This window comes from Lethenteron reissneri, chromosome 2 (assembly GCF_015708825.2).
Source record: "Lethenteron reissneri isolate LAM-NWPU_2019-01 chromosome 2, ASM1570882v1, whole genome shotgun sequence".
Classification (NCBI taxonomy): domain Eukaryota; kingdom Metazoa; phylum Chordata; class Hyperoartia; order Petromyzontiformes; family Petromyzontidae; genus Lethenteron; species Lethenteron reissneri.
In genome coordinates, this window is record NC_083780.1 from 7,019,712 (window position 1) to 7,046,314 (window position 26,603).

Here is a 26,603-nt window from a genome sequence, read left to right on the forward strand (position 1 = left end):
GCCCCCTGGCAACACACACAAAGTGAAAACAACACCCTCCCATCATCATCGTGCTGCTGTCAAACCCAACAGTGGGATCAAATGTGTGGCGGCCCTCACACTGACGATGTCTTATCGGCGAAAGCGGCTTCCCTCTGACAATTAGTGAAGAACACTCATTTCAAACCATCCCGACTGCGAGTAATGATCGTGGCGGCGGCGGCGGTGATTTGCAACCAGGAGAAAACCGGGGCGTGATCGCGGACGACCTTCCGCACCCGTTCGGCCTCACCCAGTACCAGGACTACATCTTCTGGACGGACTGGACGCGGCGCAGCATCGAGCGCGCCAACAAGACGGACGGCAAAAACCGCACGCTCATCCAGTCGCAGCTGGACGACGTCATGGACATCCTGGTGTTCCACTCGAGCCGGCAGGTGAGCAGCGGCGGGCGCGGCACGCGCAGTCCACGCACCGAGCAACCGCTGTGCACACTCCGGACAGGTGGACGCGTACCAGGCACGCACTAGGCGAAGATACCCCACCCCCCCCCCCCGTATAGCAAGTGCTGTTAGCGAGCTCCTTTGATGGACGGAACGGTACACGGTGGGTGGGGGTGGGTGGTACAGCATTGACCACGGCGGCGTCCCCGCCGCGCTCTTGCCTTGCTCGGTGCACTTTGAGAACAACGTGGGGACCCACGCGAAAAGACAAAGATCCCCCCGTGTAGCCTCAACAGACCGGTGGGGCAAGTGCTGTTAGCGAGCAGCACCTATGAAGGCATGGCACGGCACACGAGTGGATGGGGTCGCCAGCACCACGCCCGGGCCCGCCTTTGACTCCCCAGTGGCGATGTTTACACGCCGCACCAGGTACTCATTTGATGCTGAGTCGACCTAGGGGAGGCCCGGGACCGGTTCGAATAATCGTCGCCGACGTTGGCCGTGAGCGGGAATCGAACTCGGATCGCTGCTCCGCACACGTTTTTCACACCCACGCACACACAGGTGTGTATCGGGGGCAAACACATGGTTGTACGCACACACGCGGTCGTGTACTGTGAAAGTGTGTAACCGTACGCACTCGCAGGCGCGAGGACCCTTATCCACAATAGAGGTTTTTGGGTTAGATCGCTTAAGTATAAATGTGTCGTTAAACCCACCACCATCCGACACAGCCAATTAGTACCGTTACTAGTTGTACTCGTAACGATTTGGCACGTTCTGTGTACGTGACAAACCTTACTAATTGCCCGTGTCAGGTGGTCGCGGTTTTAACGACGCGTTTATATTTACACGATCAAACCCAAAAGAACCTGTATTATTGATGATATTGGTCGCGAAACTAAACACAAAAAGCAGTTGTATAGAAAACATTCGTTTTCAATCTACATGATTGAAAAGTGCCCAGCTCCAGTGGCTTCCTAACATCAGAACGAAGAGCGTTCCAGACGGCCGCAGAAGCGCACCTGAAAGCGTGCGATACGGTTGACCGTCTTCGTACCAACGGTTGGCCAAACTTGCCTGCGAAAAACCTACGTGCTAAGCTCGCTTGTCGTGTCGTGCGCGCGTCTCGACAGGGCGGATGGAACGCGTGCGTCATGGGGAACGGCCAGTGCTCCCACCTGTGCCTGGCGAGGCCTGGCGGGAGCTACGTGTGCGGCTGCCCGGCTCACTACACCCTCAACGCCGACAACCGCACCTGCTCACGTGAGTTATCTCCCCCCCCCCCCCACCCCGTGCGGGAACCGTAGTTCGTGATAATGATTTGCCGCTGCGTTTGCTCTGGTTGAGCGGTTGCACGTTCCCTCCAGCCTGCGATGTCCCGTATGTACGTACGTTGAACTTCCTCCCCGCCGTACGTAGCCGACCGACGCTATTCGGAAGTCGCGGGAGGCTGGACAACAAACTGAACACGAAAAAGCAGCTCCTAAAGAAGTGAATTTTCAATCTGGATTATTTAAAAGTGCATCGCCTCCAGTGGCTTCCTCATAGCCAACTGTGCCAATCGGAGGTACCGCCCGACAAGCTCACCGCCGTGTGGAAACCCGAACGACAGATGGGCGACGTTGTATTCTCACCGTGCCTTCTTGCCTCCCCCCACCGTGTCCCGTTCACCGCCAGCGCCCACGTCGTTCCTGCTGTTCAGCCAGCGCACGGCCGTGAACCGCATGCTGCTCGACGACCTGCAGAGCCCCGACATCGTGCTGCCGCTGCCGTCCCTGCGCAGCGTGCGCGCCGTCGACTACGACCCCCTGGACAAGCTCATCTACTGGGTGGAGGGGCGCCAGGGCACCATCCGTCGTGCCCGCGAGGACGGCACACAGGTGTGTGCTCGCCGCCCCCGTCTTTGCTTGGCCTACAGCAGAGGGTGGGGAACGTCCGGCCCGCTGGCCGCACGAGGCCCGAACACATTCCTGCGGAGGGAGCTGGTAGGAACGTTGGGATGCTCGGTCAATGGCCTGCAGGGTCAACAGCGGCGTGGTGTATTCCGCAAATATGGCCGACTGTGAGGGCGGGCACAAGCCGGCGTGAGTAGGTTAAACGTTGAGTTTTATAAGGGCACCACGGGGTGACCAGCCCCTCCCCACCAAGCCCCACCCCTCCCACCCCCCACCCAGCCCCACTCTCCCCACCCAGCCCCTCCCCACCCAGACCCTCCCCACCCAGCCCCTCTCCACCCAGCCCCACCCCTCCCATTTTTGGATGCAGGAGGGACGGACAGAATAATCCCCTGTGGGCTGGTGTCACCAAGAGGTTCCTACCAGTAAAATCATTTGGTGTGGCCCTGCCAAGGCAACCGCAGGCGGGACTCGAAATTCAACAAATCTAGGAGCAAACCTGGAAAAGCAGTTGCGAGTAGCAACATCAATACCAGCTAACATCACACGCCTCGCCAAAGAGAAGCAGTTCCAGCCCTCGCATCGGTACCCACACACCCTGTCCTGTAGGGTCGGCGCTGCACTCAACGCGTGGTGCCATCCAGCGCTATTATTCAGCGCAAACCGGGTCCCTCTAGGGCCGGTACTACACCCACCCACAGCCTGTTGACATGCAGCGATGTCGCTACACTCAGGCATTCACGTCCAATATTATCCATAATAGAGGTTTTACTCTCCAACACACCGGCGTGCTGTACTAGTGACGAATTGGCACCTTCTGTTTACGTGACAGCCCTCACTAGTTGGCTGCGTCGGGTGGTGGCGGGTTTGACGACGCATTTATATTTACGCGATCTAACCCCAAAAAAATCTCTGTTATGGACGATGTACATAGGGTGAGCCCCGTTGTGTTTTACTGCGCTTACGCGACATAGCCATGGGTGTTTAAACAAAGTTGATGAAGCTGGGTTTATAAAACAACTCTGCAATGTTTATTGGTGGAGACTTGCTTTCATTAATCTTGTCAAACAGTTTTGACCGCCTGCCATCCATCCGTGTGCATGTGTGTGTGTTTATATTTAATGTGATGTACCGGTTACGGGGTGGGGGGGGGGTGGTTGGGGGGTGGGCTGACAGTGTGTTAATGTTGTATAATATTGCGCGTGTGTGTGTGTGTGTTTATCATGCATAGTGTAGTGGTTAGCGTGCTGCACTACGAACCCGGCGACCTCGAGTTCAATTCCCGCTCACGACCAACACCAGTGACGGTTATCTGAACCGGTACTGGGCATCCCCTAGGTCGACTCGGCCTCAAATGAGTACCTGGTGCGGTGTGTAAAACATCGCAATTAGGGAGACAAAGGCGGCCGGGCGTGGTGTTGGCCACCCACCCCCTCATGTGCCTACTACCGGTCTTCATTAGTTGTTTGCTAACAGCACTTGCCCCAACAGTCTGTTCAGACTATACGGGTAAAATCTTTGTTGTGTTTAAAGTAAACCTCGTCGACTCCTGTTGAGACTCGTTCGCTTGAGTCCACTGCTGTGTAAAACATCCCCGCCGACTTTATCTCGTGGGTGGTCAGCTGTATTGTGAAGAGCCGAGTAAACATTGATTCTGCACCGACGACTCCTACGTCTGGAACCGCGGAAAAAATGTATCTAATTTTCAAGCGGTGCGCTTTTAAGGGCATTCTCTTGCATTGAACTGCCCGATGTCGGGGATGGGGGGTGGTACGTGCAATACTTGCTGGTGTCTGCGCCACGATGTCAAGATGTTGACTACCTCGCCTGGTATGCAGGAGGCCGTGGGTACGATCCTAACCCCGACGCCTGTATATTAAGAGTTTTGCGTGTTCTCCCCGTGGTCGCGTGGATCTTTCTCCCGAGTCCTCCTGTTTTTCCATGCGCATTATAGCAGCCAAATATTGAGAATATTTGGCTGCTATAAATGTCCACTTGATAAGCCACTTTGTTGAGCTATCATTTGTGGCCTGGTCGCTTCTTATAGGAAGCGAATAACTCAGTGGGCTTTACCTGGTAAGATAAAAAAAAATGAGTTAGTTTTATTTGTACAGTAAAACCTTGGATTGCGAGCATAATTCGTTCTGGAAACGTGTTTATAATCCAAAGCACTCGTATATCGGTTGTGATCACGTGACGCTCGGCAGACAAAGCGTATACACGTACTACTCGTATTGCAAGACCTCGCTCGTTTATCAAATTAATATTTATTTTAAAAATTTGCTCGTCTTGCAAAACACTCGCAGACCAAGTTACTCGCAATCCAAGGTTTTACTGTAGTTCTATTTTTAAGTGATTTGCTTACCTTTCCTATACTTGGCACTGTTTTGGTATTTTTGCATTGTGTTTGTTGTTGTAACGTTCTGACCTGTCCCAACTGCACATCAAAAAGAGCTTCATATCTCATCAGATTCCTCCATTATAAATAAACCTCACACACCGCGTGCGTGCATGCGTGCTCGTGCGTGCTTGCGCGCAGCTGTGGACGCTGGTGGCGGCGTGGGGTGGCGGCTCGCAGCCGTTCGACCTCAGCCTGGACGTGTACAGCCGCGCCATCTACTGGACGTGCGAGAGCACCAACGTGGTGAACGTGACGCGCCTGGACGGGCGCCCCGTCGGGGTGGTGCTCGGCGGGGGCGCCGATCGGCCCCGCTCCATCGTCGTGAACCCGGAGAGGGGGTGAGCGTGGCCGGGGGTGGGGGGGGTTGGTGGTGGTTGGGGGGGAGCGGGTGCTTGGCGAGGTGGAGCTGAGTGGACTTTGCCGACGACTGGTGCCAGCGGTGTCATCAAGGTCGGCCTCTGTGGAGGAGGCTCGTGAAGGACGCTGCTGCTACTGGGCAGTCGGAGGCAGTCGCCCTCCAGCAACAACGGAGGGACAGAGGGGCGACGCTCACAGAAACGAGGAACTTGGCAGAGTCGGGGGCACAGAGGGTGCAACAGCCAGTCATTTCAGTCAGCAACTCATGGCACCTGGGTCTGTTCTGTGACCTGCCAGCGGGCCTTTTGAACTTCACGTGGCCTCAACGTGCACTTAGCCTGGCACGAGCGCCGTGGTGACGTCACCGCCACTTAGTAGCGAATGGCGGCTTTTTTTATTGTTGTTATTGTAGACGAGGTGCACGCGGAAGAGGGGAGCGCCGGTCGATTGGTCCGCGGCGTCATTGAGAAATTCCCAAACCTCGCTTGGCTGCGCCGTGGCCAAGAAGTGGCGGCACAGCTCCGTGATCTTAGAATGCGGTGGCAATGATTTTACCGGATCGGCGAAACCCGTTTGCCTTCGCAGCTAGGCGTATATCGCACATCTGCGCTAACCCACGCGTAAACACGTTGGCCCTTGCAGGTACATGTACATCACGAACCTGCAGGACCGGGCTCCGCGTATCGAGCGCGCCTCCCTGGACGGCACGGAGCGGGAGGTGCTCTTCACCAGCGGCCTGAGTCGCCCCTCCGCGCTGGCGGTGGACAACGCTCCCGGGCGACTCTACTGGGCCGATGCCGAGCTCAAGCGTATCGAGTGCAGTGACCTCAACGGTGCGTTTGACTCCCGAGTTCTTGTACCGCTACTATTTGTATTTTTACCAGGTGAGGCCCCGCTGAGGGCGCTACGTATCGTGGCCCTTTTTCAGAAGCGACCTGGCGATCGCAAATGATAGCTCAGCGAAAGGTGGCGGCTTGGCATCGTCCTGTGGAAATTTCATAGCAGCCAAATGCTCCAGACGTGTGATGTTGATTCCAAATGCAGAGGGACAAACCGGAGGACCCGGAGAAAATTCCACGTGATCTCTAAATATAAAACGGGCGTCGAGATCGAACCCACGACGACCTCCTTCATTACCGGGCGGGGTAGTTCACATCTCTCCAGCGTGGCGGCACAACTAACTAAACCGTGCCACTTTCGTCTGCCGGAGAGCTCGTGTTGAGATCAAAACGTATTCTGCGTGGCAACATCGTTAAAGAGCACCGGTCACAAGGCCGTGACCGCATTTGTGCGTCAAGGATCGGACTCCATGGAAGCGACGTCCGAATCCACGGCGTCCTCTGGTCTAGCACTTATTGAGACAAGGCCCAAAAGAAAGCCGTCTCTGGTGTGGACCAATCAGTTTCAAGGACAATGCACAGATATTATCAGAGCGTGTTTTTCGTTTGCATTTTGACCTCAAGTATTGTGGTTAATGCAGACGTGAATCCTCGTAAAAAGGTGTCGGTTTTGTTGCCAGAAAAAAAAAAGGGGGAAAAACCCTATTATTAAATTTTGGTACTAGCCGGGTATCGGGTAGGGTACGGGTATCGGGTACCCGGTTGCGACCTCTGCCCCCCCCCCTCCACGCCCCGGTGATGTTGCCAAACTGACGACGCTGAATCGATTCTAATGATGATGAAGGATTAGGAACATTTTCAAAATATCCTGCCCGAGAGAATGAACGTCAACCAGAAAGAATCGATGGGATAAAAACACAGGCGCGGGTCCCCAACTGGCGCGCCCACGCTTCAAACGCTTTGAAGCGAGTATAATCACAAAACTGGAGTACCCAGAGGTAAACCCACGGGGAATGAAGAAAGGCGGACACCAGTGAAGTGTCCGCACGGATCTGTTTTCTTTTCATGTGGAGGGACAGACGTTAGGAAGCCGCTGGAGCTACATAGCTCAGTGGGCCTTACCTGCGAAGGAAGGAAAACACAAGTTTAGTGCGCGCAATATTCCTGTAGCGTCCCGTACTCCTCGTTCTCTGCACCATCGATGTTTTTGTTTTGTCGCCGTGGCCGTCACCGTCGTAGTCGTCGCTGCCGCGGTTCTCGCGCACCACGGATGTCTCCGTGTAAAGCAGCCAGGCGAGTGGACAAAGGGGACCGTCGTAAGTGGAGCGAAACAAAATAAACTTGAGTCCACGGCGAGCGCGGGTGGCTGTGCCGTGTCATCGCCGGGGGGCGTGGGAAAGATGCGCGGGCTTTGATGTTATTCCTGGCGACGGCGTTGTGGCGACCCGTGCCGCGGCGGGTGGCCACGTCGCATGCCAGGATTTCCCCCCCCTTGTTTGTGAAATCAAGAGGTCTTGAAAAGTTTCCTCAGTTTAACATTTTTGTAGGTATCTCTTCGCATCACGGGGTGGGGAAACCCCCCCCCCCCCCCCCCCCCAGAGGTCGCAAGCGGGTTTTGATTCCTTACCCGTAACCGTACCCGGCCGCACCAGGGTCGCAAATAGGTACCCTTACCCGGCTGGGTACGGGTACCCGTTCCCTACCAGTACCCGTACCCTACCCGAAATGAGTGACAAACGGTTACTCACCAGTGACTCACGGCCTACCCGTACCCGGCCGCACCAGGGTCGCAAACGGCTACCCGTACCCGGCCGGGTACCCGTACCCGGCTGGGTATGGGTAGCCGGGTATCGGGTAGGGTACGGGTATCGGGTACCCGGTTGCGACCTCTGCCCCCCCCCCCTCCACGCCCCGGTGATGTTGCCAAACTGACGACGCTGAATCGATTCTTACGATTCTAGATTTGAAGCTTTCGTGACTGCAAGGAATCCATACTCTTTGGTTTTTTCGGTAAAGTCACGTAGGTTAGAAAATCAAATGAAATAAATGAAAACAACTAAATTAAATGATGACGTTTTGGGCGCAACACAAGCGTCCTTCTTCAGGTGTGGGCAACGTAGCGAAAGCACAACCGCCGAATTGTTTGTGAGGTTTCAATACCTGTCGTTTGTACCAATGGTCCCGCCGCTATTTCTTTAAATGTTACGTTAAGGCTGGTTGAGCAAACTAAACCGTACAAACTGACGAGAGAGATAAAAAAAATTGGTTGTTGAGTCTAGTGATCGCATCCTCCAGTCGGGACAATTCGTTGGATCGTCTGTTGGTGGGGTGGAAGGGGGGGGCTGGGGGGGTGGGGGGGTGCGGGGGGGGGGGGGGTGGTGGGGGTGCGTTAATCGTCACATCCCCAACTGATACCAAAGACTTGAGGTGGCTAGAGGACCATTGTTAGAATGACTGATGGAGAGGGGGGGGGGCCGACGGCAAAGACAGTGTCAACATCGCCACAGAGGGAGACAAAGGCGGCCGGGTGTGGTTGCCGGCCCCACCCGCCCCCCCGGTCGTGTACCCGTGCCTCCCTTCGTAGGTGCCGCTCGCTAACAGCACTTGCCCCAACAGTCTGTTAAGGCTACACCGGTTGGGGGGGGGAGAACTTTGAGCTTTGTGTGCGTGCGTGCGTGTGCGTCCGCCCCTGCTGCTGCCGCCACCGCCATCGCCGCAGGGGCCAACCGCATCGTGCTGGAGGAGTCGAACATCCTGCAGCCCGTGGGGCTCGCCGTGTTCGGCGCTCACCTCTACTGGATCGACCGGCAGCAGCAGCTGATGGAGCGTGTGGCCAAGGAGGGCGGCGGCGGCCGCACCAAGGTGCAGGGGCGCATGCCCTACCTCACCGACGTGCTGACCGCCCACGAGATGCCCATCGCCCATTACCGTGAGTGACACACACCCCCCCCACCCCCCCGTGATCCGTGGATCAAAGAAATCGCTCGACGCCGGTGTACAGCAGCGGCAAGGGCAGTTTACGCGGATGCTGTCATCGCTAAGAGGCGGCAACGGCCCTTCGCCGGCTACGCGCAATGAATGAATTTCCGTGTTCATTTAGGAAGAAATCACAACTGGTCACAGCCTGTCCGCCCCCCCCCCCCCCCCCCCCATCAGACTCATCCCCAACATGCGCACTCCTTTCACCAGTTCGCCCTCCTCACAGATGCATCCCAGCTCAACCCCCGCCATTCCTTTAATTTGCAAGCGCCGCGTGGCCTGGGTGACCAAAATGACAAAAGCAAAAAAAACTCCCCAAAGTTTACAAGAGAGCCGGGTGACGGTCGATTTGACGGACCAATCGCAGCGCCTCCTCGCCGCGTAGTCTGGTGCCGCTCCGTCTCCCGCTCGCCGCGTCTCTGTTGCTCCTCGCTCACCCGTTGTGCCACCCGCCTGTCCCCCCCTCCCCCCCCGTCCCGTCCCCCTCCACCCACCACGTGGCTCGGACCGCAGGGAGCCACCCGTGCTTTGGGGACAACGGCGGCTGCTCCCACATCTGCATCGTCAAGGGGGATGGCACCACGCGGTGCTCCTGCCCCGTCCACCTCGTGCTGCTGCAGAACGAGCTCACGTGTGGGGGTGAGGGTGGCGCTCGCTCGCGCGCGCGCGCGCGCGACGGAACGCGAAAGCAAAGTTCCACACGGAACAATGACGACGGCTCGTTTTCTTCTCTCCTCGGTTGGATCGCGTCAATATGGCGTTGCGTGGAGCATCGGGCAGCAACAAGGCCACGCCGTGCCGGACGGTCTTTTAGCAGCTTTCTCTGCTTCACCCCAAGACAGCCGCCCCCCCCCCCCCCCACCTTGGTCTTTAGTTGGTCTTGAACGGTGCCGTCGCCAGATGGTCTACGGCCTGCCCCGCGTGGTCTCTCTTCCGTTGCGGTGCCCGCCGTAGGGCAGTTATCGCTATCCGCTCGGATTCCATTCTCGACACATGTCCCAGCCACACCCCAGAGTCTCCGTTCCGTCCCGCGCTGTGCGCCGTACCCGTAACAACACGGCCGTGCGTGTGTTGCGCTTCTTTCAAAAACCGCACGTAGCCGACCGTGCTAATCGGCGGTGTCCGTGTTGGAACTTTCCTTTCGATGGGTGTTGGTAGACATAGATATGTAGCGGTGCACGCAGTGGACCCACCGCCGCACCCGCCGCTCGCCGCTGATGAACAGTTATAACCCCCGTCGCCCCCCACGCAGAGCACCCGACGTGCAGCGCGGAGCAGTTTGCGTGTTGGACGGGCGAGATCGACTGCATCCCACTGGCGTGGCGCTGCGACGGCTACGCCGAGTGCGACGACCAGAGCGACGAGCGCGACTGCCCCCTGTGCTCGGACGCCCAGTTCCAGTGTCGCAGCGGGCAGTGCGTGGATGCTGCGCTGCACTGCAACGGCGACTCGGACTGCCAGGACATGTCCGACGAGAGCAGTTGCTACGGTAACGGCCCCTCGAACTTAATTTTGGAGTATTGTTAGGTTTTTTCGGTAAAGTCACGTAGGTAAAAACATTATAAAGTTAAATAAAATAAAAATAAAATAAAAATCACGACGTTTCGGAGGCAACACAAGCTTCCGTCTTCAGGTGGTACCGTCACAGCCACGACAGCTGTATCAAATCTAGAATTAATTTTGGAGCTTTCGTGACTGCAGAAATTGCTCTTTGGTTCTTTCGGTAAAGTGACGTGTAAAGATAAAGTAATGAATTAAATACCAGCATACGACGTTTCGATTGCAACACAAGCAATCGTCATCAGATATAAATGAAATAGAAACACAAATCTAGTATACTTAGAAACGGAATGTAATACAACAGAGAGTCGGATAACATAACAGTCAACACCCTACCTGGTTGATTACGTTCTTCCTGAGAATGCTAAATTTGAGAGAGAGATTAAACACAGAACCAGAGACATAGACAGACATATAAGCAGACAGATATCACAGAGATACATAGAGAGAGAACAAACATTGGCATTTCATTTATACCTGATGATGATTGCTTGTGTTGCAATCGAAACGTCGTATGCTAGTATTTAACTTATTATCTTATCTTTATACGCGACTTTACCGAAAGAACCAAAGAGTAACGGCCCCTCCCCGTGTAGTACGTGTGTGCAATGGCGGAGCCAGGGTGTTCAGGTAGGGGGGGGGCAACCCCTCCAGCAATGAAACATGATAGAGGAGTTGTTAGTAAGTCAAGAGAAAGCGAGAACTTGTCCCTTGATTCTTATTCGAGGCGTGTGCGGCGATGGCGAGGGTCGAATTCGAACCGCGTTGTGTGATCGGCATCGCGCTCGCTGAAGGTGAATGCCTGCAGGGAAGTCGTGTCCTGTAAACGCAACTTGCGCACAATTCTGTGAATCACTTATAACCGCTTTGCCGTTACTTATTGCCAATTATGCACTCAGACTATTGTCCTATCATCTCATAGTCCCTGGCACGCAACATGCCGATTTATTACTCATAAACCCCAATGATCCAATCGAAATTAGGGATTTTGATCGGATCATTGGGGATGGGGCACGTGCCCCCCCCCCCCCCCCACTGGCTCCGCCAGTGCGTGTGTGTATGTTGAAGTGTATGTATGTTGAACTTCTTTTGCCACCGTTGTAGGGGTTGAACCTGAACGGTGACGGGGTGAGTGACCCGCTGTGCGCTAAACACGTGTGCAGTAGGCGTTGTGGGCAGCAGAGGGCAGCGCAGCAAAGGGCACCGTAGTCCGACACGGTTCAGGCCTACGCCCAACGCGTTGTGTGCGCTTTGTGCCCCTCGCGGAAACTTGGCCAATCCCGTGTGCTCCTTGGCCGGACAGCCGTCCGTCGACGGCGACACTCGTGTATTTATTGAAGGCAGTACGTAGCCAAGCGTGCTCATCGAAGGTGCGTGCGGGGGAAGGACAAAAAACTCAACGCAAAAAGCGGCTTTCAAAGAATTGGGTTTGTCAACTTGGACAATTAAAAAGTGTGCAGCTCCCAGTGGCTTCCTAATGTCGGAAGGGAGAGAGCGTTCCAGACGGCCGCAGGAGCGCATCCGAAAGCGCCTCGCGATGATGATGCGGCAACCGTCGTCTCTGTTCGATGCTATAGCCAAAAGCTGCCACCGCCGCTGCTGCCGCTGCTGCCGCCGCTGCTGCCGCTGCTGCCGCTGCCACCGCCGCTGCTGCCGCTGCTGCCGCTGCTGCTGCTGCTGCCAGGATGACGACCGAAGTCAAAAGGGGGGGGGGGGGGGGGTGGATGGCACCACACGGTGCTCCTGCCCCGTTTACATCGTGCTGGTAATGGGTGATGGATGCGCACGATAACCGTGAAGTGCTGTCGGCGAGAACCTACGAAAGCTGCCATGGGCACGCGAGAGGGGGTTGGGGGCGGCCAACACTACGCCAGGCCCGCCGTTGATGAACGAGTAACTCCTCCCGCCCCCTTCCCGGCGTCTCTTTTCGCTTCTCCTTTCTGTATGGAGTAAAAGTAAAAAAAGAAGCCAATGATTGATTACTTTATTTTGTAAGCCATTCCGCGGCATCCCGTGTCGTCGCTGAGTGGAGCAGTCCGCTTGTTCTGCGTTTAAGAGTGTTTTGGCTGCTATAAATTTCCACTTCGTCGAACTGTCGTTTGTGACGGCCAGGTCGCTTTTGAATAAGAGCCACGTAGCTCGGCGGGGGCCCCTACCTGGTAACATAACAAGTGTCGTATCGTGAGTTGAGTTTTAATTGTTCTTCCGCAGTGGGCGATTGCCGTGGCTGCTGTGTTGGCGGCAAGCGCCGTGGTGGTGACGTCACCGCCACTTATTGGCGAATGACGGTCGACGTTGTCGCTGTGATTGTTTTTGTTGTTTTTGTTGTTTATGTTGTTGTTGTTTATGTTGTTTTTGTTGTCGTTTTTGTTGTGGCGGCAAGAGTGCCCGGGGGACATGTTCCAGTGCGGCAGCGGGCAGTGCCTGCTGCGACGGCAGCGCTGCGACGGCGCCGCCGACTGCCCGGACGCCTCTGACGAAGACGCCTGCCGTGAGTTTGGTGGCGGGGGGCGGCGGCGTTCGCGGTTTGGGGCACCACAGCAAATCCCTCGCTCGGTCGAGTGGGAAGGTTGACGGGGGGCTTCTTAGCAGCCATTCTCGCATGCAGTCTCGGGGACGCAAACCACACCTCTACCCTACCCGGAGGTCGCAATCGGGTACCCGTACCCGTTTGCGACCCTGGTGCGGCCGGGTACGGGTACGGGTAGCCGCACGTAACTCACCCCAACCAATGAGTGAGAAGGCCGTGAGTCACTGGTGAGTAACTGTTTGTCACTCATTTCCCAACGTCTTGTCTCTTCTCACAATCCAAGTTCCTAGAATCAACCCACCCGCGCCTGCAACATGGCTTCATCCCAGAGGTCGCAATCGGGTACCCGATACCCGTACCCTACCCGATACCCGGCCGGGTACGGGTAAGGAATCAAAACCCGTTTGCGACCTCTGACCCTACCCCCTGCTCGCTAGATGGGCTGCCTGCCACAAACGGAGCGAGCGCGGGAAATGGGGGCGCGCTAGCGGAGCCGTCAACAACTTCCGCCATCTTTTCTCCCCGCCTCCTTGGTCGTCGGGCGACGGACAGTTGGGCAGCGCTTGCAGGCCGACGCTCGGCCGTGCGTGTGTGCGTGTGTGCGTGCGTGTGTGCGTGCGTGTGTGCGTGCGTGCGTGCGCACGCGAACATGATGCCGGTGTCGCTTCTTCCAGCGCTGACTCCGCTGCCGCCGTCCAGCCACGTGCCGGCCGGCTACACCATCAGCTCGGTGGTGGGCGTCGTCTTCCTGGCTCTCGTCATGGTCGCCGGCGCCTGCTTCGTGTGCCAGCACCTGCTGTGTTTGCGCGGGCGGCGGCAGCGGCGGCGCGGCGGCGGCGTCGTCGGCGGCGTCGGCGGCGTCGGCGGCATCGGCGGCACCGCCGGGGTCATCGTCGGCGCCGACCTGGGCCCGGGGGGCCACGCTGGCGGCTTTGGGGGCGGCGCGGGAGGGGGGCTGCCCGTGCACACGCCGCTGGCCTTCATGCCCCGCTCGGGCGCTCACGGCGGTTGCCACATGGGTGAGTTGGCCCGGCTCGCTCGCTCGCTCGTTCCCTCACGGGCTTTGCGGCCCGCTTGTCGGGCTACGAGTTCACACGAACTCCCACGAACGGCGCGTAAGCCCGGTACGCGTTCTCACAAACTCACGGCTCGTTTTTTTTTTTTCTCCGTCGCATTTCACGATGCCGCGCTTCACGATGCCGCGCATGGTGTCGGGTGTGGGGTCGCCTGCTCCGTTGCTTTGTTGTTGCGTCTTACGCCGCGTCGTTGCTGGCGCTCGTCACGGCGATATCGCGACAATCGCGCCGTTGGTTTTTATCTTGTCGAGCGTTTGCTGCGGCAAAAGTTTATTGTCGCACGAGTCCCCGACATTCCGCGGCGATGATGATCGCTTTCTCAAGCCTATTTCGAAATTGTTTTTGATCCACAGTTTTTTTTGTATGCTCCAGCGCCTGGTCACTGCGTTTGTGTTTTTTCCAGTTAAGCTATCCCACACGACCGGATGAAAGGTAATATTAATTGCACGGCAGTAAAAACACATTTCTATTGGGACATTTAGCCATGCAGTAAAAGGCCTGGCTAGCCAGACCCTGGCTCGCCAGGGATTCTTACTGCATCGTGTATTTCTTTTTTGTCAGTGAATTAATTTTGTTCAGTGGTAGGGGCAAGTGGGGGGGAGCCCCCCCTTCTTCTCCATAGATTCAAACACCTCGTGGCCCACCTATTGCTTTACGTGAACCGGCATAACGTAATGTATGTACAATAAGTTGAACCTCTTTCGCTCCGTAGTACGTAGCCAACCGTGCTAATCGTAGGTGCGGGGACAAGGGACAGCAGCAAATTAAACACAAAAAGTGGAAACGAACGGCTCCTTGTACAGGGGCTCCTCAGTGGCATCTACATCTGCAGAACGTGAAGAACCAGTGGCATCTACATCTACAGAAAGCGAAGAACCATTGGCATCTACATCTGCAAAACGTGAAGAACCAGTGGCATCTACATTTGCAGAACGTGAAGAACCAGTGGCATCTACATCTGCAGAACATGAAGAACCAGTAGCATCTACATCTGCAGAACATGAAGAACCAGTAGCATCTACATCTGCAGAACGTGAAGAACCAGTGGCATCTACATCTGCAGAACGCGAAGAACCAGTGGCATCTACAGAACGTGAAGAACCAGTGGCATCTACATCTACAGAACGCGAAGAACCATTTGCCTCTACATCTGCAGAACGCGAAGAATCAGTGGCATCTACATCTACCGGAGATTATACAACTTTTAAAGCCATTCCCCGTGTTTAGTGTACAATGCCATACACCATGTTTGGGAACGACAGGAGTAAAGTTGGACTTACGAGCAAAAATTGACTTACGAGCAGACCTCTGGAACCTAACTCGTTCGTAAGTAGAGGACTCTCTGTATATTTTGTGTGGGCAGCTTTCACGCAGCGGCAGTGCCGATCGGACCGGGCAGGACCGGCCGGCCGATTATTTTATTGTTTTATAAACGTCATGACCCCCTTCGGCTCCCCCTCCCACCCACCCCGCCCGCAGGTGCCTCGCGTGGAAAGTCCTTGATGAGCTTCAACAGCCTGATGGGGGTGGGCGGTGGTGGCGGCGGCGGCAGTAACGGGGCTCCACCCTACGACCGCGCGCACATCACCGGCGCCTCCTCCAGCAGTTCATCCAGCAAGGGCACGTTCTTCCCGCCGGTAAAAGCCCTGGGCGGTGGCGGCGGCGGCGGGAGGGAAACCCCAACAGTCGCTCGCCCCAGATTCTAGCCGCTGTCTCGAATGGGCGTTGAGGAATCGGTGCTCGTTATCGCCGGTTGTGATCCCTGCGGGGAGCCCAGTGGCGGAAATTCTAACTCGGTTATTTCTTATTTTACTTACCAAGTGAAGGCCCAGCGAGCTCTTTATGTATAGGGCTCCGTATTTTTCAGAAGCGACGTGGCCACGAATGATAACTCGACGACGCGGCTTGTCATCACGTAGTGATTAATCATTAATGTTGGCCGATTGTTCTAAGCGCTTGCTGATGCTAAATCTTGAGGAGGAAACAAACGGAGGGCCCGGAGAAAAATCCACGCGACCACAGGGTGAGGCAGAGAGAGAGAGACGCACAAACACCAAATATACAGCAGCTGTCAAGGTCGGAATCGAACCCATGACCTGCCAGCCTCGATAGGCGCTCACTAACATCAACTTGCCCCAACAGTCTGTTAACGGCTATACGGGAGTGTGGGATGGGCGGGAACTTTGTCTTCCGTTGTAGAATCTCAACCCTCCACCCTCGCCTGCCACGGACCGGTCTCGCTACACCGGGATCCCCAACTACAGCAGCACCCCATCCACTTACAGGGCCTACAGGTGGGCTGTCTCCCCCCCCCTCCCCCATTGCCTTCACCATCGTCAAGGCGATCGTTGTTGCGTCCTTCTGCCAAAGTGTCGCGTGTGCTGGTGGGTTGGTTTTCGGGGCAGCGGCAACCGCTCGTGCCTCGCAGCAGGTAGCCGCTGGGTTCGATTGCCGATTGCCGACCCCGGGTGCCCTTTGCGCGAGAGAGCGGGTCCGTACGTGTCCTCACCCCCTCGTTGTGCGTTGTGTGTGTGCCTACTTGCCTCCGTTGAACTTCTTTCGCGGCGTGCGTAGCCAACCCGTGCAGTGTCAACTGGTATTGGCCAATCAAAAACAGTCCTCCCATGGTGAACTGGACTCCCATGGTGAACGGAACTTCCATGGTGAACTGGACTCCCATGGTGAACTGGACTCCCATGGTGAACTGGCCTTCCATGGTGAACTGGACTTCCATGGTGAACTGGACTTCCATGGTGAACTGGACTCCCATGGTGAACTGGACTCCCATGGTGAACTGGCCTTCCATGGTGAACTGGACTCCCATGGTGAACTGGCCTTCCATGGTGAACTGGACTTCCATGGTGAACTGGACTCCCATGGTGAACTGAATTTCCATGGTGAACTGGACTTCCATGGTGAACTGGACTCCCATGGTGAACTGGACTCCCATGGTGAACTGGACTCCCATGGTGAACTGAATTTCCATGGTGAACTGGACTCCCATGGTGAACTGGCCTTCCATGGTGAACTGGCCTCCCATGGTGAACTGAATTTCCATGGTGAACTGAACTCCCATGGTGAACTGGACTCCCATGGTGAACTGAATTTCCATGGTGAACTGGACTCCCATGGTGAACTGGACTCCCATGGTGAACTGGCCTTCCATGGTGAACTGAATTTCCATGGTGAACTGAACTCCCATGGTGAACTGAATTTCCATGGTGAACTGGACTCCCATGGTGAACTGGACTCCCATGGTGAACTGGCCTTCCATGGTGAACTGGACTTCCATGGTGAACTGAATTACCATGGTGAACTGGACTTCCATGGTGAACTGGACTTCCATGGTGAACTGGACTTCCATGGTGAACTGGACTCCCATGGTGAACTGGACTCCCATGGTGAACTGGACTCCCATGGTGAACTGGACTCCCATGGTGAACTGGACTCCCATGGTGAACTGGACTTCCATGGTGAACTGAATTTCCATGGTGAACTGGACTCCCATGGTGAACTGGACTCCCATGGTGAACTGAACTCCCATGGTGAACTGGACTCCCATGGTGAACTGAACTCCCATGGTGAACTGGACTCCCATGGTGAACTGGACTCCCATGGTGAACTGAACTCCCATGGTGAACTGGACTCCCATGGTGAACTGGACTCCCATGGTGAACTGGACTCCCATGGTGAACTGGACTCCCATGGTGAACTGAACTCCCATGGTGAACTGGACTCCCATGGTGAACTGAACTCCCATGGTGAACTGGACTCCCATGGTGAACTGGACTCCCATGGTGAACTGGACTCCCATGGTGAACTGAACTCCCATGGTGAACTGGACTCCCATGGTGAACTGAACTCCCATGGTGAACTGGACTCCCATGGTGAACTGGACTCCCATGGTGAACTGGACTCCCATGGTGAACTGAATTACCATGGTGAACTGGACTTCCATGGTGAACTGGACTTCCATGGTGAACTGAATTACCATGGTGAACTGGACTCCCATGGTGAACTGGACTCCCATGGTGAACTGGACTCCCATGGTGAACTGGACTCCCATGGTGAACTGGACTCCCATGGTGAACTGAATTTCCATGGTGAACTGAACTCCCATGGTGAACTGGACTCCCATGGTGAACTGAACTCCCATGGTGAACTGGACTCCCATGGTGAACTGAACTCCCATGGTGAACTGGACTCCCATGGTGAACTGGACTCCCATGGTGAACTGGACTCCCATGGTGAACTGGACTCCCATGGTGAACTGGACTCCCATGGTGAACTGGACTCCCATGGTGAACTGGACTCCCATGGTGAACTGGACTCCCATGGTGAACTGGACTTCCATGGTGAACTGAATTACCATGGTGAACTGGACTTCCATGGTGAACTGGACTTCCATGGTGAACTGAATTACCATGGTGAACTGGACTCCCATGGTGAACTGGACTCCCATGGTGAACTGGACTCCCATGGTGAACTGGACTCCCATGGTGAACTGAATTTCCATGGTGAACTGAATTGCCATGGTGAGCTGGACTCCCATGGTGAACTGGAAGTGAAGCCGCCGCCGTCTCGTTACACCACGAAGGTTCTTTGGTTATGTTTGCCAGGAATGTATTAATATCGATCGATAGTAATAATGACGACGATGACAATAATGTCATCGTTGGGCTGCTCGCCGCTGCCCGGGAGAGCCGCTGTCGCATCCGCTGCAGCCGCTTGCTGCTGCGTCGCGAGGAAATCCGCGTTCTGCTGCAAGTGCAGACGTGCTGTGTCCAGCTGCGACGGCGATTTCGGTCACCTGTTCACCACGTGTCGTGTGCCACGGCACGTTTGGGTTTTGGACGCCGTGTTGCGCAAATGATCGTCGTGTGTGAATTCTGTTCTTGTGGCCGTCCCCCACCCCCTTGCTTTTACGCACCACTGCCACCCACCGTGGTGCAATACACGCACTCGCCGTGCTCACAATCACGCACACCGCACGCACGCACACACCACACACACCACACACACACACAACCACACACACACACCACACACACACACCACACACACCACACACCACACACCACACACACCACACACACACACAACCACACACACACCACACACACACCGCACACACACACACCACACACCCACACACCACACACACACCACACACACCACACACACACACAACCACACACCCACACACCACACACACACCACACACACCGCACACACACACAACCACACACACACACACACCACACACACACACCAACGCCTGCGCACCCACCGCTCCACGCACGCCCTCACACCCACACGCCCTCACACCCACACACACCACACACACCACACACCACACACATACACACATACCCACACACCACACACCCACACACCACACACACCACACACACCACACACACCCACACACCCACACACCACACACCCACACACCACACACACCCACACACCACACACACCACACACACACCACACACACCGCACACACACACAACCACACACCCACACACCACACACACACCACACACACCGCACACACACCACACACACCGCACACACACACAACCACACACACACACACCACACACACACACCAACGCCTGCGCACCCACCGCTCCACGCACGCCCTCACACCCACACGCCCTCACACCCACACGCCCTCACACCCACACACACCACACACATACCCACACACCCACACACATACCCACACACTACACACCCACACACCACACACACCACACACACCCACACACACACCCACACACACACCACACACACCCACACACACCCACACACACACCCACACACACACCACACACACCCACACACACCCACACACCACACACACCACACACACCCACACACCACACACACCCACACACCACACATATCACACACCCACACACACCACACACACACCACACACACCCACACACCCACCCACCCACACACCACACACACCCACACACACCCACTGCTCCATGCACGCCCACACACGCCAGGCATCAGAAGCCGCACGCCGTCGCCCCCCCCGACCACGCCGTACAGCACGGACGTGTGCGACAGCGACTGCCCCGTCGTGCCGCTCGGCCCCGCACGCGGCTGGCGCCCCGGGCCCCGGCACGCCGCCAACGCCGCCTCCGTGGGGGGCGTCGTCTGCGCGCCGCCCCCACCGCCCGTCGCTCTCCCCGGGCCGCCGGCAGCGCCGCCTCGCTACTGCGGCGGCGGCGGCGACGCGGCGGCGGCGGCGTACGACTCGGAGCCGTTCGCACCGCCTCCCACGCCCTGGAGCCAGTACCTGTCGGCCGAGGACAGCTGCCCCCCGTCGCCGTCCACTGAGCGGAGCTACTTCCACCTGTGCCCTCCGCCACCGTCACCGTGCACTGACTCGTCGTGAGCGCCCGCCCGCCTCCTTGCCCGGCTGAACTGAGTTGGCGAGTGGTGCGCGTGCGCCTTGGCTAGTTGTGTGTGTGAACTAAAAAGTAAAATTATTATGTTTTGTTTTACCAGCTAAGGCCCCCCCCCCACTGAGCTATAAAGTAGCTGCTTTTTCAGAAACGTCGTCCTGGCTTGCCACAAAGACAGCCCGACGAGAAATGGCTCATCGTCGCGTGGAACTTTATAGCGGCCAAGTACTCTTGAATGCGCGTTGGTTCTAAATGCGGACGGAAAAGCTGGAGGGCCCGGAGAAAAATCCACGCGACCACGGGGAGAACGTGCACAGGCAGGATCGAACCCACGGTGCCCCTGCACGCTAGGCGAGGCAGCTGACGTCACGCCACCGTGTGTGTCTTCGTGTGGGGAAGGTTTGCCGGCTGGCCGAGTGTCCGCTGTGTGGTCGTGCGAGTCTGGTTCGTGTGGCCGTGAGCTGCGAATGGCCTCGTTGCAGCTTGCCACGTGCCGCTTAAGAGAGATGCTGGCTGCCGAGTTATCCAATCCGGTGGCGGCTGCTTTTAATTTCTCGCCGTTTGGTTAGGTGGCTTCCGGTTGGCTAAATTGAGTTGGCCCCTTTAGCAGTAAATGTTGCGGCAAGAATGGCAAGCGATTTCGCCACGGTTACGAGGTTTTAGCTTGTTAGAACATTACAGAGCTGCCGTGAACATCCTTTTTTCTTTAATACCAAACCATCCCACGTGCCATCCTGCGTGCAATCCCACGTGCTCCGTAGTGGGATCTGGTACCGATTCCGCATACTGATGACTCTGCGAACCCACGCGGATTCCTTAGCGACTTTTGTTCGTCGCGCTTAACAGGTGTTCTTGCTTTTGCCGGTCGTGTTTTTTTGCGGGGTTATTGCACCACACCTGAGGTTTAGCGGCCAGCTCTCTCTCTCTAAGTTTGCGAGACCGTGGATTAACGTATGGGATGAGCGCCCCCCCCCCCCCCCCCCCAAACATTTGACGAGGAATTCTGACCGACTTGTTCATTTGGAAGAAATCCTCACTGTGCAATGACAAAAAGTATTTTTTTTTTTTTTACTCCCGTGAACGTTTAAAGCGAAACGTTTATTTTGAGGGCAGTAAATAACGGTGGCCAGACGGCTTTCGTTTAGCCTCTCGTGAGTCACCGATCTGCCAGTTGCCCTTTGCTCTCCTCTACTGACCGTGACGGTGACGGGGGCGGCGTTTTGGGACGCCCGGTTCAGGTTTGCGGACTTTCGCTCTCTCTCTCTCTCTCTTGCTCTCTCTGTTGCTCTCTCTCAGCTCTGCCAGCCAACACGTGGTGGGTTGTTGCTGGTTGCCGTGTCGTCCGTCACCCGAGACAAAAAAAACGGCTGCTGAATGAGACGTTCACCTCTTTCGCGGCGCGGGTGTCGCATTCATTATCCATTTTAAGTACCGATGAGTGGCCAGTTAGCGGGCCAGGGCGTCACCCTCTCAACTCCCTTCGTGCGTAGCGTACGAGAGCACGACCCGTGCCGTGCGCCGTGCGTGTATTGTAAAACACTGTGTGTGCGCGCGCGCGTTTTAGCGAGGTCACGTGCTGTTGAATGAAACCGTGGTGCCGTGTTATTATCCCGCGTTGCGTGACGTTTGATGCACGATTGGCACGTCGTGTGTTTCATCGTGGCGTGTTGCTTTCCGAAAAGCGAGTTTCTTGCAACTCGATGCAAAGTTATGAGGTTCAAACCCCACCTCACCCCCTCCCTTTTTGAGGGTGCCACTTTGAGGTGGGGTCCATTGAGCAAAGAAAATCTCCGTTTGGGTGGCGACCTGGGCCAACTCGGCTGAGAGAGGGCAGCGACGAGCGCGTGATGAACATGTGATGAACATGTGATGAACACGCGACGTGGGAAGGGGGAGAGAAGAGGGGTTTGTTTACCTGCGGTGATTTTGAACCGATATCCTCTCGCCTAATGTCCAAGTTAATGTTTTTTTCGTTTCAACTCGGTGAGACAGAGGGGGAGAACGAGTGGCTCATTTACAACGGTGACCCCTGGAGGGGCATTCTTCTGTTGCCAAATAGGGGGGGGCAGGGGGGGGAGCGGGTGATGATTGCCATGTGTGACCCCAACCGAGCAACCTGCCGGCAATCGTCGAACATTGGCAATGATTTGTTCAAGCAAGTACGAAAGCACTCCGGTCCGCGCACATGGCATGGCCGCAGCCTTCGTTGTTGCTGGCGACACGGAGGTGGGGGTGGGGGGGGAGATCCTTTCGGTGGTGTGAAGGGGCAGAAGGTCAGAAGGTCAGCGACATCGCTTGCAGGTTCGTTTCGTCAAATCCGAACCGGTGTGGAACGTACGCGGTCTGTTCTAGAACGTGGCGGTAGTAGTCGCGTTTCCTGAACAACAACCGTGTGATGGTATACAACACGGGAGGGTAGAGCACAGTCCGTGATAACGCGTGACGATGCGTACGCAGGCTGAGCAAAGGCCGAGGGCCTCGTTCATCCCGTCGAGAAACGGTTTCCAGCACGCGTCGATTGTAAGAAAATCACACCTTTTGGAGAGCGAGAGAGAGAAAAAAATATCTATAATAATCTACTTGAATTTGCGTGGCGCCACCGTAAATTCGGCGTTATGCCTCGCCATTGGCATGCCCCCTTGATGCCCGATGGCATTCCACCCAAACAAATCTGGCTTGCCCGTAGCGGCACCTTACCACTGTCAACATCCAGGCTGCACACAGTGGTGGTTGCATTTCTGCTCAACGCATTTTGTGGCGCGGGGTGTGTGTGTCCCCCCCCCCCCCCCCCACCTGCGATTAGCACGGTCGGTTGCGTATGTTGCGGAAAAAAACTCCGGTATAGTAGTCTCTCGATTAACCGCGTGCGGTTTATCCGATTTGCGGAGACTTTGACGTAAATTCGTGACTTGCGGATTTTCCCTTAAGCCCAAATGAATCATCTAAAAACGGTTGAACATCATTGCTTCTCTTGGAAATGTTCATGACAAGTCGCGTGCTTAAACCGAACACGGTACGTTGCTCCGGTTAATCCGAAATCCATGCGATCGCCTCTACAGTACAGTAGTTGCCATATCTTTACGACGTTGGGCGGATTTTGATTGATGTTGATTGGCGTCGCTCTGCTGTCATCCACTTGGTTGGTCGAGTCTTCTGCGCGGGAGCAGGAAAGTGTTTATCGTTAGTATTCGTTTTGTTCATTGACGAGCTTAGTTTTCTTAACTAAAAAATAATTTAAACCAACATTAGTGTTTTTTGGCCTCGAAATCCGCAAAAAACGGTTATTTTTGGATTAACCGCAATTTAAAACAATCAAGCGGTGGCACAAATTTGATGGCAGCTGTCATTTGGAAAATCCATTCCCGTCGCCCTCAAACTGTTTGTGAACATTTAACCTAAAGAGAATTCTCGACTCAAACCTTAACGTGTTTGTGTATATTTTCGCGAAATTTAATGTAGGTTTTTTTTCTGGGTTAGATCGCGTAAATATATATAAATGTGTCGTTAAACCCGCCACCACCCGACGCAGCCAGTTCGTAAGTTTTGTCACGTAAACAGACCGTGCCGATTCGTCACTCGTACTTTATATTGCCACGTACTTCCCTCCCCTCGTCTGTCACTCGCCGTCTCTCTAAAGCTCATCAAGTAAGCTACAAAGCCCCTTTGCCAAATGCACTTACCCGCTAGATATTCTCTCGTAAAAGGTGCCAATAATAATAACGCGTTGCTCTTTCGACGGAGTTGCGTTTCAACTCTTGCCGCTTTCCTGCAATCCTCGTGTTTTTTTGTTGTTAAACGAACGAATGGGCGGGCGGGCGGGGGGGGCGTTAGACTCAGCGGAGATTGTTTATCACTTCTAGATTTGAAGCTTTCGTGACTGCAAGGTAAAGTCACGTAGGTAAAAAAATGAAATTAAAATTAATAAAATAAAAAATAATAAATCACGACGTTTCGGAGGCAACGCAAGTCTCCGTCATCAGGTGGGACCGTCACAGCCAGATTTGCTGTATGATTTTTTTTACCTACGTGACTTTACCGAACAAACTAAGAGTATTGTTCACCACTCTCGCCGTGTTTTTCTGCCTCGTTGCCTCGCGCGCGGGCGAGTCTTCGATGCCTTCGTGCTCCCCGCTGCATTTGCCTGAACCGTTGTGACTTTCGCAACTTTTAAATGAGCATCTCGAAACCGCTAAAAACCAAAGTTAATGCTCGTCAACCGAGGATGCGTGGAAAAGTAACTCGGCAGGGCGGGAACAAAAATTACCGCGCGTCTTAAGTTCGCGTGCCCGGCCATCACCGGCGGATGTCGGCGTCTTTGTCAACGGTCGGCTAGAGGGGAGTTAGAGTACATCATCTCTGTGTTATTGCCACTCGCAAAGCAGCGGTTTTGGGGTCGGTCCTAACATTTCCTCTGTCCAGCAGCGAGCGAGGTACACTCCAGCGAACGTCCCTCTTGCACGCCGACTCCCGTACGCATGTGAGCGCGGAAGGGTTCTCAACAAAGGGTTCATTATTATTCTTACAAGACCCTAACGCCAGACGATGGGATGCTGCAAGGGCAGTCCTCGAAGGTCAGATGTCGACCCTTCAACCTCTTGTGTGGGATCGGGCAGAAGGAAGGAAGCGGCGGCGTGGCGGCGGCCCGCCGACGCTTTCTAACTACGTCGTTCAAGTGGCAACGTTGAGACGCCCGCTAGTTGGTCGATCGCTGTCCCGCGTGGCAACTTTGAGCCCCAATGCGGAGAGAGGGGCAGCCGTGGGGGGGGGGGGGGGGCGCGAAGGAGCAGCAGTATTTGTGGACTATCCCATGGGAGAGCGCTGCTGTTGTGGACAGCACGGCCATATTTGTTTGTAAACGATGTCAGATTTTTTTTGTCGTCGTCATTGTGACGTTTCCGACGCTTCCGTTTGCGTCACACCACGGATCTGATGCGGGGGACGATTGGCTGCCGAGCTTTTTTCTTGGCGGCCGCATTTAAACGTCTCGGATATCCGTCTCTTATTTTTTTAATTATTTTGGGACTCATCGTCCAGCCCCCCCCCCACCCACCCCCCGTCTCGACTAGCGAACTCCTGCGGCGAGTTGCGCACCCCGGTCGGGGGGGGGGGTCTACGTTCGAAGCGGAGCGCGGCGGACCCTCGCAGGAATGGGGTCACCCTCATGATCCGCGGAGATCAAACAAATCATATTCTCTGGTTCTATCGGTAAAGTCACGTAGATAGAAAATAAGTATAACCCGTAAAAACAAAGTTTTTCACTATAAATCCTTTATATGCGTGGCGGCTAGAGTCCTCTCGTCCTCTGGCTTGAGATGGCTGCCACCTATGGGTCAGATGATTGCATTGCACCATTAAGCAATTGGTAATTAAATATAATATTTTTGTCCTAAAAAGTGTAAAATTTTGGAATTTTTTTTTCACGAACATTAATTGTCACGCACGAGTCTGTGTGGAAAATGTCAGCTCGATTGGATCACGGAAAGTGGGTTAAAAAACGACCGAAAGATTTGCACGGTCCTAAGCAAGCAAGTGAACTTAATATAAAGGATTTTAAACAAGTATAACCCGTAAAAACAAAGTTTTTCCCTATAAATCCTTTATATGCGTGGCGGCTAGAGTCCTCTCGTCCTCTGGCTTGAGATGGCTGCCACCTATGGGTCAGATGATTGCATTGCACCATTAAGCAATTGGTAATTAAATATAATATTTTTGTCGTAAAAAGTGTAAAATTTTGGAACAAAAATTTTCATGAACATTAATTGTCACGCACGAGTCTGTGTGCAAAATGTCAAGCTCGATTGGATCACGGGAAGTGGGTTAAAAAACGACCGAAAGATTTGCCCGGTCCTAAGCAAGCAAGCGAACTTAATATAAAGGATTAAAAAAAACACCTTTCGGTCGCAACACAAGCGTCAGTCTTAAGGTGAGAAAAACAACTGATCTGCTGTTGTGGCTTTATATAGGCACGGGAGGGGGAGGGAAGGGGGTGGATATTTAGTTTGGCTGCAGGAGTTCACAGGGGAGAGGAGGGGGGGGAGGGTTTGTGGCGTGCAGGGGACGGGTGGGGCTGGAGAAATGAGCAATTACTTTAGCGAAAGAACCAGAGAGAG

The 26,603-nt window shown here is 55.1% G+C and overlaps 1 protein-coding gene across 2 annotated transcripts in view; it reads left to right on the top strand.

The window, feature by feature from the left end:
* Positions 1 to 26,457, top strand: part of LOC133342014 (low-density lipoprotein receptor-related protein 6-like) — a 90,722-nt gene extending 64,265 nt beyond the window's left edge. For both annotated transcript variants that reach the window (XM_061550884.1, XM_061550893.1), the window contains exons 14-26: positions 220 to 416; positions 1,559 to 1,688; positions 2,103 to 2,305; positions 4,860 to 5,059; positions 5,721 to 5,911; positions 8,637 to 8,846; positions 9,410 to 9,535; positions 10,149 to 10,385; positions 12,840 to 12,947; positions 13,661 to 14,005; positions 15,542 to 15,699; positions 16,262 to 16,356; positions 20,089 to 26,457. In XM_061550884.1, coding sequence (XP_061406868.1) covers positions 220 to 416; positions 1,559 to 1,688; positions 2,103 to 2,305; positions 4,860 to 5,059; positions 5,721 to 5,911; positions 8,637 to 8,846; positions 9,410 to 9,535; positions 10,149 to 10,385; positions 12,840 to 12,947; positions 13,661 to 14,005; positions 15,542 to 15,699; positions 16,262 to 16,356; positions 20,089 to 20,425 — 2,537 coding nt within the window. In that variant the 3' untranslated portion in view covers positions 20,426 to 26,457. The remainder of the gene's footprint in view (positions 1 to 219; positions 417 to 1,558; positions 1,689 to 2,102; positions 2,306 to 4,859; positions 5,060 to 5,720; positions 5,912 to 8,636; positions 8,847 to 9,409; positions 9,536 to 10,148; positions 10,386 to 12,839; positions 12,948 to 13,660; positions 14,006 to 15,541; positions 15,700 to 16,261; positions 16,357 to 20,088) is intronic.
* The last annotated feature ends 146 nt before the right edge of the window (positions 26,458 to 26,603 follow it).